This window comes from Trematomus bernacchii, unplaced genomic scaffold (genome assembly GCF_902827165.1).
Source record: "Trematomus bernacchii unplaced genomic scaffold, fTreBer1.1, whole genome shotgun sequence".
NCBI classification, from domain to species: Eukaryota; Metazoa; Chordata; class Actinopteri; order Perciformes; family Nototheniidae; genus Trematomus; species Trematomus bernacchii.
The window spans coordinates 5,123,883-5,137,232 of NW_022987342.1; the positions used below are offsets into that span (position 1 = coordinate 5,123,883).

Genomic DNA, 13,350 nt, shown 5'->3' on the forward strand with positions numbered 1-13,350 from the left:
TACTTAGCAGGTTGAGCATCATCTCCATGTGGTCGGAAGGCTTGCTGTCTCCCAGGCTATGAATAGCGAACAGGCGTGACAACTCAAAAGTCTTTAGCAGGAAAGCCTTGAACGCTGCATATTTATTTTGGGCAGGGGGAGATGTACTTGGTGCTATGATTTAAATGTACTTATCAAAATGAAGATTCAAAATTACTTGCAAATTCAAGTAACACATTAAATGAAAGGAGAGATTTTGAGTAAAAGAAAATTATTAGTAATTTCTTGTATAATTTAAACACAAAATCATAGTATGATCGTTTTTATCAGTGTATGAAAACAATTGCCGTTTTTTGATAAACCAATTAGTGATTGTGTGGAATGCCGAGCCCCTCCACACATATTGTACACTCATTTGTCAGGAAATGTCAGAGTTTTAATAAACCTCTAAGCAGCCAGTCACAACACGGCCTGCACTTCTGGCATTCTGCCGGGTCGTAATGAGAATTGTGTCGGTAAAGGTTAACCCAATCAAAATTAATGGTGAAAGCAGCCAATGGGGGAAATGGTGTTTGTGATAAAACTCGGGACTTGGGAGGGTTGTGCATCTACACAACAGCTGTTTTATTCACAGGCGTCTTTTGAAGAGTTTTGATAAGTCTGTGATTTTTTTTTCTGCAGCCCTACTGTTCATTACATCTCCATCTACACGTCTCCGCAAATCCCTACACATCTGGAAACATAGCCAGCAGGGACTCAGCGCCGGGGATCATTGTCGCGTCAGGTGGGTGAGAGAATCTCTTTGAGTGACATGTTGTTTCTCTTTTCTTTGTCTACTCAGAGATCTGAGGGTTTTTTTTCTCAACAAACAAAACCCCTGTTGCAACCCTTCCTGGGCTTTTTGCTTTGTTTATTACAAACTAATTAATAGATGTAATCCCAAGCAGGTGTGGTAGTTTTTATACTTTTTGAAGCCATTTTCATTTTAGTATTAAAAAGAGCAAGCACTGCAAAAGGCAAGTCTCAGCCAATTGAGATGTAAAATTGCATATTGTATAGTTTGCTTGAATTGAATCCAGCTCAGAACAACAAAGGACATACTGTACCGTAAGAGAACTTTTGTTTTTATTGGCAATGACATTCACAATCGAGTGTCTTTTCCCAGTCCATGGACGCAGTAGATAGTGTTACGCTAACTTGAAGAGACAAAGACCACGAAAATCACTTAGACTCACAAAGCCAAAAAGAAATGTGCCTCCTTCAGTTAGTCGAAAATGTTGGCACTGATGTCTCCAATATGTCACTGCTGCTTTCAACGCTATGCAATTACATTTGGCTGTTTGCATCTTTTTGCTCTTTACTTCTATTCTCACTTGTTTTTCCTTATTCAGCATCAGGACATGACTTCCAACAGCGTCTGACAACATGCATGTGTCACCTCACCTTTGAACAGGGGCAAATTACAGAACAAAGCACTACATAATCCTTGTTGGAGCCCTCAGGAACAATGATGATCTCATCATTGTTTCTGAGGACACAGGGGAAAAAAGCAGTGACTCTTATTGACTCAGTGGAGAGAAAACTAAAGAAATTGAGGAATATAAGACCAACAGTTCTTAAGGTGAATTCACACCTCAGTGATATTTATTCCCACATGGACCGGCACTGTCAATAACACATGAGCATACGCCTCTCGTGTCTGGAGATGGTGTCTAGACCTTGGTGAAAAAGGTATTAGGGATTTTGGAAAAAACAATTGTGTGATTTAGTGGGATCTCTAATATTATTGAATCTATAAATTATGCGGGAAAATCTGGTATTGTTTTATATTGAACTTGGAAAATATGCAAGCAAACCCTAAACCTAGCCCCACTTCTTATTCCAACCACTAACGATGGTAAGGACAAATTTAATTATATTACATTATGGCTCTTATTCTGGTAGTTTTGGCTATTGTTTCCACCACTTACTTACCCAACAACTTCAAGTGAATTGTAGGGAAACAGCAACATTGCCAGACCAGCAGCGTAAGGAGCACACACAAGCACACAGCTATAATTTCCTGCTAAACCAGTACCGAGTGCGTTAAAAGAGGTATAGTCTAAGATAGATTCCAGTTATTTATTTTTCATTTGAACAATGCGATACACAGAATAAGCAGGTTCAAGCATTGGAAGTATGGGATGAACCATCGACTCAAGTTACTTTTATTAAGTTGGCATTAAAGCTGCTTTGAACAATGAAGAAAAACTAAAAGCTATTTTTTTGGTTTCAAATTGTTTACTTGCATAGGGAAAGTAACAGAAAAGTTGGAAAAGAGGACAAACAAAACCAACACGAAAGAAAAGGTTATCCTCTCCATTACCATTAGCACTTATGCTGTTACCCTAAGTTGTAGTTCAAATAACATGAACTATCATGTTGGACAACAGTTATGGCAGGAGATTGAGTACTGAAACTCAAGCAAAAGTAACCCTAACCCTAAGTTTGTCTAGATATGGACAAAACCTTAATAGCAACCTGTACTGCACCTGTGGTGTGTTTCACATGTATACGCACCTCAGTTCTGCAGTAAGTTGTGAAGATCAGCCACTGGAGGCAAGAAAGATTGAGATTTGAAGCTGGAGTTTGGTCCTTCTCTAAATATATGGATTGTTAAGCAAACTGTTTCTCAGGGAGGGCTCCCACAAGGGGACGACTGAAACACTTACATTACTTTCCTGCCTCGTGTTTAACCACCTGGCACCAATTACAGGCTAAATTACAACAATTACAGCAGTCTGCACTGCATTAGGAAAGTTCGTCTTAGGTCAGAACTGCTGAAAGATGAAAACAGTAATCTGGATTTATTGGTTGATTTAGGGGTTTTGGACAAATGTCGTACTACATAGTGAATCTCCTGGAGCCGTGTAATTACAGCCTCAGTCTGCAGCTGCAGGCTGGAGCCCCCTGCAGTATTACCACTGCTGTTTTAAAGGCTCTTTAAAAATGTTTTGGATTTTATTTGTTCTCAAGTGGAATTAATTTCCTCTGTCTGCATTTTGCCTCATCTCCAGGAACCATCGGCGCAGAGCTCACCTCCACCAACATTAGTGTGTACGTCGCCTCAGATGCAGGAAACACATGGAGACAGGTGAGGGTGCTTTTTTTATTGGAATAATAATTCAAATCCTATGACGCTACAGCTGTTTTGCATGTTATTTATAATTTATAATATGGTGAAAAAGTTATTTGAAATGTTTAAACTTCAAATCTGCTCTGACATTTCCGATGGACATGGTTTACTGACATTGGAGTGCTTTTGTTGTTAGGAGGGTCATGATCCTAGTAGTTGATGTGTTTCCCGTTTTATTTTAAAGTTTGAAGTGTTCTCCCCCTGTGTCATGTCTGTCTTTTACATCCTGTCTTTGTGTATTTTCCCACTTGTTTTGATTTTCTGTTCTGGTCCTATTAGGGCCACCTCTTCAATTTTGTTTGATCCATTCATTTGTTCTTCTTGTATTGAATTTCTGGTTGTTATTTAGTTGTTAGCGAATACTTGTATGATGTTCAACAGGAAGTTCTGTTCAGCTGTGTTTGTCTTGCCTTGCCTTGCCCAGACTACTCAAATTATAATTATTTGTTGTTCCTTTCAGTGCATTAGGGTCCACCGAACTCTACAAAACAATACATATTTGTACATTTTAAGTGTATATTAATACATATATGCATTTATACTTTTAATTCAGTTAATTCATATTTATGTTTAGTGCCAATTGGATCCTGGTAAGACCAAGCCCCACGAAGTGTGCTGGACGTTGAATCAAATGTTTGCAGTGGCCAAACGGTGGTACTAGGGCTGTGCAATTAATCGTATTTTAATCGCGATTACGATTATGGCTTGCGACGATTATGAAAACAGCATAATTGACAAAATACGATTATTTTGCTGGGTGCGCTTTCGCCCCTCCCTAAAAGCCCACTCGGCCACGTGGGAGTGACATGTGTGAGTGTTCAGCGCGAGCGAAGATGTCAGAACAAGAGCAGCAACTCGTTAAAAAGAAGGGTAAAACTATTTCCACTATTTGGAAGTACTTTGGCTTTCAGGAGTCCGACGTGGAGCAAAACAAAGTACAGTGCAGGATTTGTTACCAGGTTGTGTTGGCACCACACGCTAACACAACCAATCTCTTTAATCATCTGAAATACAACCACAAAGTGCAATACGACGGGGCAATAATACAACAAAAAGCAGACCAAAAAGATGCCCGCTCGACTTCATCCACAACATCATCACAGTCATCGATTCAGGACGCATTGCACAGAGCAACGGCCTACGCGACGAGCTCGCAGAGACACAGAGATATTACAGGTGCCATTACATTTCACATCGCTAAAGATATGTGCCCAGTTAGCACTGTTAGCAACCAGGGCTTTAAGCAACTTGTCAACACGTTGGACAAGCGTTACGCGATGCCGTCTCGGTATTATTTCAGCAGGTCTGCGCTGCCTGCGCTATATGACAAATGCCGTGGGGAAGTTGAGAGAGATGTGGCTTCAGCTGACTACTTTGCCACCACAACGGACCTATGGTCTAGCCGCACCATGGAGCCATACATGAGCCTCACAGTTCATTATATCGATGCCGATTTCAATTTGAAGACAAAGTGTCTCCAAACCGCATTTTTCCCTGAAGACCACACGGGGCAAAACATCGCCCATGGACTGAGGGAAGCGATGGCTGCTTGGGGGTTAAAAGAGGATAAACTCGTCTGTATGACTACGGACAATGCCGCAAATATAAAGCTGGCGGCTGAGGTCAATGGATGGATGAGGCTCCAGTGTTTCGGGCATAGACTCCACTTGGCCATAGGTGAGCAGGATTCCTTCCTCCTGTTGTATGTAATATGTCATTTTAACAACAGCAACAACAATAATAGCAATAGTAAGTCATTAACATTGATGATCTCTCTCTTAATATGATAATATTAATTACATATTATTATTATTATTATTATTATGTTATGTGTGAGCTACTCTGTCATCTCTCTCTTTTTTTTCTCTCTCTCTTTCCCTCTCTCTCTCTCTCTCTCTCTCTCTCTCTCACACACACACAACACACCAAATTATGCTTTGATGAAGATCATGATTATCATCATGATACTAAATAATATGTATTTGTTGTAATCTTAGAGAATGCAATGAAGGATCCCAGGATCGGCCGTGCAATGGGGCTTTGCAAGAAGCTGGTCAGCAGCTTCTCCTACAGTTGGAAAAAGAAGAGGGAACTTGCAGTGGCACAGCAGCAGCTGAATCTGCCTGAACACTCCCTAAAGACAGAATGTCCAACCAGATGGGGATCTAGGCAGGCCATGATCGACAGGGTCCTCGAGCAGCAGAAGGCCATTGCCCAGGTCCTTTCCAGCGACCGAAAAACCAGACATCTCTCCCTCACGTGGCAGGACGTTGATGTACTGGAGGCAATCAATAAGTCGCTTAGCCCTCTGGTGGAATTCACAGACGCACTTTCTGGAGAGAAGTATGTAAGTGTGTCTTTTTTTAAACCAACCCTGCACCTCTTCAACAACTCATTGCTGGCAGTGCAGGAGGATGACACAGACCTCACAAAAAGCATAAAAAAGAAGATACTAGACTATCTCAATGATAAATATGATGACGCAGCGACACAAGAGCTGCTTGACATGGCCTCTGCCCTGGACCCGAGATTCAAGCTCAAATATGTCAGTGAGGACAATCGAGGATCCATTGAAGCCAGCCTGACAACTGAGATGAGGAGGGTGATGACACTCATGGTAATAATAATAATAAAAAATAAAAATGTCAGATTTGACAGTAAATACAATTAAGTGAATGAATGTGTTGTCAAAGTGTTATAATGTAATTCTAGGTATAAATGTTAATACCCATAACCATTTAGTCTGATTAAACATGTCATTCTTATTTTCTTTATAATACTCCAAGGAGAACGCCCCTCTTGAGACGGCAGCGGTGCCTGCAGATGACACGGAGGATGCTGCTGCAGCTGCACCAAAGAAGAAAAAGAAGGGACTGGGGAGCTTCTTCAAGGCCACCGTAGACCAAGCTGCAGAACCTCAACCTGCTCTGGAAAAGGACAAGGCCATAGCTCTTGAGCTACAGTCCTACCTCCAGGCAGTGCCACTGGATGCTGAGGAGGACCCACTAAAGTGGTGGAGGGAATCCCGGAAGTTCTACCCACGGCTCTCCATCCTGGCAAGGAAGTATCTGTGCATCCCAGCCACAAGTTCCTCTTCAGAGAGGGTCTTCAGTACAGGTGGCAATATTGTCACCTGCCTGCGCTCGTCTCTGAAACCAGACCATGTAAACAGGCTGGTTTTTCTTGCAAAAAATCTTTAAGAGATGACATGAGCAGCCCTACCAGCATTTGCCATGGTGGCCATGTTGGCTATATGTTAAGGAGTTGTCAGTAGGTTGTGACAGTGCACTGCAACATATTTGATTTAATTTATTTTGGTCTAATTTATTTTTATTTATCATATTAATATATGTTTTGTATGGTTTTGGAAGTGCGCTCCATTATGTGTTGACCTTGTTTATTGGTAAAATATTATTTCTTTTAAAGTTTAATAAATGGTCAATGAATAATCGTCAAAATAATCGTGATATCAATTATTGACCCAAATAATCGTGATTATGATTTTTGCCATAATCGCACAGCCCTAGGTGGTACTACAACTTAGTGTCAGTTCGAGTGGTGCAGGGATGACGTATTTCCCCGGAAGTAAACTCCGCATGGCCACTTGTTAACAACCATCGTTTTTCAGACACGTAAACTCTTCAAAAATCACCAGTGGGGTCACTGCTGATGTATTTAATGTCGTAGAACAAAACGTGATCCGTCTCTTAAATTTGTGTCAACCACAGACCTTATTTCGAGCTATTTTCCAAAATCCTATGGAGAAATCCCATTGGCTCTGAGACGAGGGAACCCGTAGTGGTAAAATGCTAACTCACTTCCGGGTTTTAGGACTTGTCACTGCACCACTCAATTGGGCCCAAAAATACCTTTTCCACATTTACTCTTTTTAGACTAAATTAAAGGAGAGGTGTCATGCTTTTCCGGTTATTACCCGTCCCCTTGTGTGTTATGAAGGTTTTTATGCATGTAAACGGTGTGCAGAGTCAAAACCCTCAAAGTACACCCTGTAGCGAGTAAAACTCTAACACAGAAAATACCTCCCCAAAACGCCTCGTTGGAGATACGTCATTGTCCATTTGATTCTTCCGGGACGGCATGATGTCAAGCCGTACCCGGAACGAAATGGACCAATCCGTGGAGCCGTTACGTTACGTCCGCGGAGCCGTTACGTTAAGCCCCCGCTGATTGGTCCAAATTGCCCAATCCACGGACTTCCTCACACACACATCTGTGTGCAGGGAGCAGGCAGCTCAGCTGATTTCTCCTCCCTGGCTGCAGGCTGATAACAGACAGTTGGGATCGCGGCGAAATTCTCTCTGCAGACCCATTCTCACAGTGTTTATCAACCTTTTTCTTACTCAATATCAAGCCACACTTATTGTTTTTACTTCGGATGTGAGTTTGTGTGTGCTCAGGATGAGTTTGGCTGTGTTTCGCTATGTATCCTAAACAAGGAAACAACACCTCCACGGAGCTCAGCGCGATTCACAACGTCCCGACCAATCAGAGCACACTGTGCTCACAGGGAGGGTGCGGGCTGGAGCTTTGGGAGCTACAACGAGCCGTTAAAGGCAGAGAGTGAAATTCAGTGAATACACATACTTTACAGAGATGCTGTATGAGAAACCAATGTGAGTTTGGAAAAATGCACAATATAAATCTATTTTAGTATACCTCAACAATGGAATTATGATCAGTGGAAATGGCCATGACACCTCTCCTTTAACTCCCCAGTACAAACACTTTTATAGCTCTTTTAAAACCATGAGGGTCTAAAAGTAAAATGCAAGAAGACCCGAATCCAGATTTATTTTCTATCTTAATTAATTTTCCTCAGCCGAGATCTGCTATAACACTTCAGATTGGAGGCGGGGCTTAAGCACACAGGTACGGCTACGGGTACTATTTGGCTTCATGCGCTACTGAGCAGCTTTCATAGGAATGAACACCCTGTCTCCAACACTGTATCCAGATCTCTTTGTACATCCATGGTTAAAACACTTTGTACACTTTAACGATTATGTAAAATTAATAAATTAATTTTCCAATAAATTAAAGCCACCATATGGACGATCATGAGCTTACTGACCTATCCCCTCACTAAGTATATCCTCCTCCTCACTTGCTCTCACTGATTTCATCATACAGCCATTTATTAAACATTACGCACTAGCCAGAGCTTTTTAAGGTCGATAATCAAATTAAATGTTAAGAGTTATTTGATTCACTTCCAGCCTACAGTGCCTGTGGGTTGCCTTTACCTCACTTGATCCTAGCACTCTCAATTTATGGGCCTTGTTTTTAATTAAACACGGCATTGAAAAATAATAATTTGGAGGCTGATGCAGCAAGTTCGAAACAGTGATGTGTATTGTGTTCAGGGTTGGGAGGGTCACTTTGTAAATGTAATTAGTTCCTGAAATACTGAATACATGGCTCTGAAAGTAATCCGAATCCGAATACAGTTACGTGTCTTAAAAAAGTATTCAGATTACTTTTAGAATACTTTTGGAATACTTTATTTTTCCATAACAGATGAGGGTATATTTTGGTGTACAGGAGAAACTTATTTTACTGTTTTAATGGCTTATCAACATCTTGGTGTCATTCTGGAATATAGTCCTTTAATCCTGTCTTAAAACTTTCCTTAGAATATTTTATGAATTGTAAGGTGTTCTTGGGTGCTTTGAAAGGCGCCTCTAAATAGAATGAATTATTATTATTATTAATTATTATTATCTGAAACGATGTAATAACTTTTAAAACTTGTTCCAGTCACTTGCCCCACGCATTCAGCAGCAGCAGGCCATTCACTTTGATTTTATCCCGTTATGAAATGTCATCATTTCAACAACAAAGAAATGCTACATAAACGTTATCTTGCACATGTTATCGAACCATCTCCGTTTCTAACTTTCAATATATTTGAAAAGAGATCAATTTTCAATTCAATTCAATTCAATAGCTTTATTAGCATGACCATAGTTACATACAGTATTGCCAAAGCTCTGTATAGTTGCAACATCTATACAAAAATACACACAAATAAACAGTTATAAACAAACTGCTAAGAACATGTTTTGTTTTTTGTACAAGGAATACAGATTCATATAATACATTAATACAAAATAGAATATGATATATATACATAAGATATATAAGATGTGAGACCTGGTGTATCTGCTCATTCCGATTCCCTCAAACTGTGGCAGGCAGAGACAAACTGTCCTGCAACAATGCAGCTCTCTTTATATTCCCGAGAAGTATTTTTATTTTTTCATTTTCATTTTTAAATATTTGAGGATGCTTATGATTGAGTTTTGGGAAGAATTTTTTCCGTATAGGTTCAAAAGTTGGGCATTGTGTGAGGAAGTGCTGCTCTGTCTCCACAGCAGTTCCTCCACATTGTTGGCATGATCGCTCCTCTTTTGGCAGCCATGTTTTCTTGTACCTGCCTGTTTCTATGGCCAGGCTGTGAGCACTCAGTCTGTACTTTGTCAACATCTTCCTGTGTTTAACATCAGTCACTGTGGTCAGGTAGGCTGCCACAGTGTACTGGGTGTTTCTCAATCGCGAGTACGCTTGCTTGGTAGCACATGTCTGCCGAGCATCTTGCTTCAGAAGCGAGTCAAGAATACTTCCTGGCATTCGGAAAACAAAGAGTGGAACACGCTAGCAAGTGTGCAGGTGTGCGTCATATGAGAGGCCCCGCTTTACATCTTCCACCACAGATTTGGGGAAATTGGTCCGTGCGCAAAGCATTGTGGGGATTTTAAGACCGCGGAGTCTACTCATGTGCAGCCTCGATATTTCTCGATTGAGAAACACCCACTGTCTTTTTAGGGCCATATAGCATTGCATTTTACTTTGTGTTTGGGATTTAGTGTTCCAATAAGTGAGGTAGTTTTTTGTGTGTTTTGTTATAATTTGGTTGACTCTAATAGTTGTGGGCTCAGACTGGTCCTGAGGCAGAACACAGTTCGAACCGGTTTGTGAACAGAGTGTCAGGACCAGCTGAGAGAGGGGACTCTTTCCCTTGTTCTGCATGCGGGGGCGGGGCCTCACAGACACGCTGCATCTTTCTCTCTCTCTGTCTCTCTGTCTCTCGCTCACAGACATGCTGCAGCGCAGTGCACAGACCTGCCGGTAATGAATATTACATGTTGTGAGGAAATATTTCCACCAATAATTTCAATAAGTATTACAAAATGTATTCACATAAGGTTTACGAAAGTAACTATAATCAGATTACTAGTTTTTCAAATATAACGCGAGGTGAATACAGTTACTTGATTTTTGTATTCTGATTACGTAACGCCGTTACATCTATTCCGTTACAACCCAACCCTGATTGTGTTTGTTTGGTGTGTTATTTCTTGGCTCACTCGAATGATACAGTGTGGGTGTGCAGTGGTGTTGGACCTGTACTCGTGTAATGGGCCACTGCAGTTGAAACTCTTTCTCTGTGCCTTCCTGTCGCTGCAGATCTTTGACGAGGAGTATGCAGTGCTGTATCTCGACCAAGGAGGAGCCTTAGTCGCAATAAAACACACTCCACTTCCCATCCGACACCTGTGGTGAGTCATTATGACAGAGACGCCACTTGCCACAGCATGACTAATTCCCTCGGAGGAAGCCTCAAGACTTAAGTTAGTCAAACAAAGGCAAATGAGATTGACTTCGAACTGGGGGATGATATTATTCAAGTTAGAACCCCCCCCCAAGCCTAGGAAAAGTCTGCTTTGACAATTGCGTTCAATATCACGTTTACGTGTTTTAAGCCTTAATGAGTCTAGCTTCTGTTGATCAGTGTTCACTGAGCAGAGCTCCTCAGCCCTGCTTGGAATATGAAATAAAGTTGTCAGACGACTCTCAGGGTCATTAGCTCTGCACTCAGTCGGGGGGGAATAGTGTTTGCGCCTTGTGTAATGGCTGTCTGTGTTCCCAGGTTGAGTTTTGACGAAGGACAACAGTGGAAGAAGTACAGCTTCACCAACACGCCTCTGTTTGTGGACGGGGTGCTGGGCGAGCCTGGGGAGGAGACTCTCATCATGACGTGAGTGACAACAAATTTGTCAGAATGGAAATCAATCAATTACATGGAGAAATAACAACATATGTCAAACTCAATTTCATCGCGGGCCACATTAGCATTATGGTTGCACCAACGGGCCGGTTGTAACTTTAAGACTATATAAAAATACTAGGGCTGTCAGTCGATTAAAATATTTAATCGCGATTAATCGCATGATTGTCCATAGTTAATCGCGATTAATCCCAAATTAATCGCACATTTTTTATCTGTTCTAAATGTACCTTAGAGGGATATTTTTCAAGTTTTTAATACTCTTACCAACATATGAGTGGACAACTATGCTTTATATGTTTGTTTATTATAATTTGAACATTAAACACAACAACCTCTGAACATTACAAATATTCGCCTCAATTCACCCTGGAACCTCTCTCATACAACAATACTGTGTGTGTGTGTGTGTGTGTGTGTGTGTGTGTGTGTGTGTGTGTGTGTGTGTGTGTGTGTGTGTGTGTGTGTGTGTGTGTGTGTGTGTGTGTGTGTGTGTGTGTGTGTGTGTGTGTGTGTGTGTGTGTGTGTGTGTGTGTGTGTGTGTGTGTGTGTGTGTGTGTGTGTGTGTGTGTGTGTGTGTGTGTGTGTGTGTGGAGAGACACTGTGATGGATCGTTGGAGCTATATGCAGCTCAAGGCATATATGCTCGAACGGGAGCTGCCTGGACGCTGCAATCATGTTGCGCGCACTATCCGTGCTGAGTGTGCTGACTTTTCGTACAATGTCCCACTGTCTGGCTACCTGCATAAAGTCAAGTGCTCGGCGCAGTTGTCGGCGAAATGTCGCTCCTCTGTTTTCATTGAAACAGCTCCTTATATCCGTTAGCGCAGCTAGCTAGCACCAGATGCTAACAACAACAACACGTAAGGTGTGCCTCGCTCACGCGACACATACACACACCCTCCCGGTCCTCCCGATGGCCAGTCCGGGCCTGCCAGTGAGCGTGGAAGTGTGGTCTGCCACAAGCGGGCGGCAGGAGCGGGGCTGTCAGCATCAGCTTGTAGATGGTATTTTAAACTCGATGCGCTCTGAAACTACGGGGCGGCCGAGGACAAAAAATACACATGCGTTAAACGCGTTAAAATAATTAGTGGCGTTCATTTTTTTTTGCGTTAACTTGACAGCCCTAAAAAATACATATATAAATATTTAATATATATAATGTATTATATTACATTATTGCCTCTGCATTGGATTATTATGGGATAGGGTAATAATAATTATAATTAACTACGTCTGAAAGAAGAAGTCTAGGGCAAATAATTGCAAGTCTCTTCAGTGCGCATGTCACAAAATGATTTAAAAAGAAAAGCCAAATTCTGGAAAAAAAGTCAAACTCAAAAAAAAGGAAGTGACATTTTGATAAAAAAGTCTAACTTCAGATGCATTGTGGGAGATGTAGTTTATGGGCAACGTGCTTCTGTAAATCGACATGTAACCGTATAATAAACATATTGTGGGGGAAACTTCTGTGTGGCAATGCAGTGGGATTCACCGACTCAGGAAGGAGACACGGTGAGAGTTGGAGCTTTTGATGTCAAACACTGATGGGTTTATTCAGAGTATCGGCCGGAGGATTCGCATCACAAATCACGAGTCAGAGGGTCTGACTTCACGGTAGAGTTGCCACGTCAATTCTGAAGAGCCTCTCTCTATGTTAGACCTTTTAACTGGTTCACAGAGAGTAATCAACATCTCTGAAGGAGTAGACTAAACAGCTGGGAACACTGAACCACTTGCGTCCGACACTCATGGCCTCAAAGATTTCACATCTTAGAGTCCACAAACACCGATAAAGAAGTGCCTCAGCGTTCTCACAACAATTACCATTCGTGCCAGACAAGTTGACCGGTCACAAACTGGTGACAACAACACATATGGCACCAAGGCCTTTCCTTAAAGGAGATAACAGATGTCAGAGTAGATCATAAAACGTCACAGAGCAAAAGGTTAGATATCTAGAAGAATTATTCCTTAACACATATTATATTATTTGCAAGCTCTTGTGGGGCCACAGAAAATGAAGTCACGGGCCGGATTTGGCCCCCGGGCCTTGAGTTTGACACCCCTGACTAGGGATGGGTATCGTTAAGGTTTTAACGGTACT

General features: G+C 41.6%; 2 protein-coding genes across 2 annotated transcripts in view; both read left to right on the top strand.

Annotated features, from left to right (window-relative positions):
• LOC117483126 (VPS10 domain-containing receptor SorCS1) overlaps positions 1-13,350 on the top strand; it is a 214,305-nt gene that overhangs the window by 170,091 nt on the left and 30,864 nt on the right. Inside the window, exons 11-14 of the mRNA XM_034131317.1 lie at positions 661-763; positions 3,036-3,112; positions 10,643-10,734; positions 11,106-11,213. Coding sequence (XP_033987208.1) covers positions 661-763; positions 3,036-3,112; positions 10,643-10,734; positions 11,106-11,213 — 380 coding nt within the window. The remainder of the gene's footprint in view (positions 1-660; positions 764-3,035; positions 3,113-10,642; positions 10,735-11,105; positions 11,214-13,350) is intronic.
• LOC117483132 (zinc finger BED domain-containing protein 1-like) lies at positions 3,821-6,487 on the top strand. The gene is made up of 3 exons (XM_034131329.1): positions 3,821-4,831; positions 5,152-5,771; positions 5,941-6,487. Exons 1-3 carry the CDS (start codon positions 3,961-3,963, stop codon positions 6,352-6,354), a joined length of 1,905 nt encoding a protein of 634 aa, XP_033987220.1. The 5' UTR covers positions 3,821-3,960; the 3' UTR covers positions 6,355-6,487.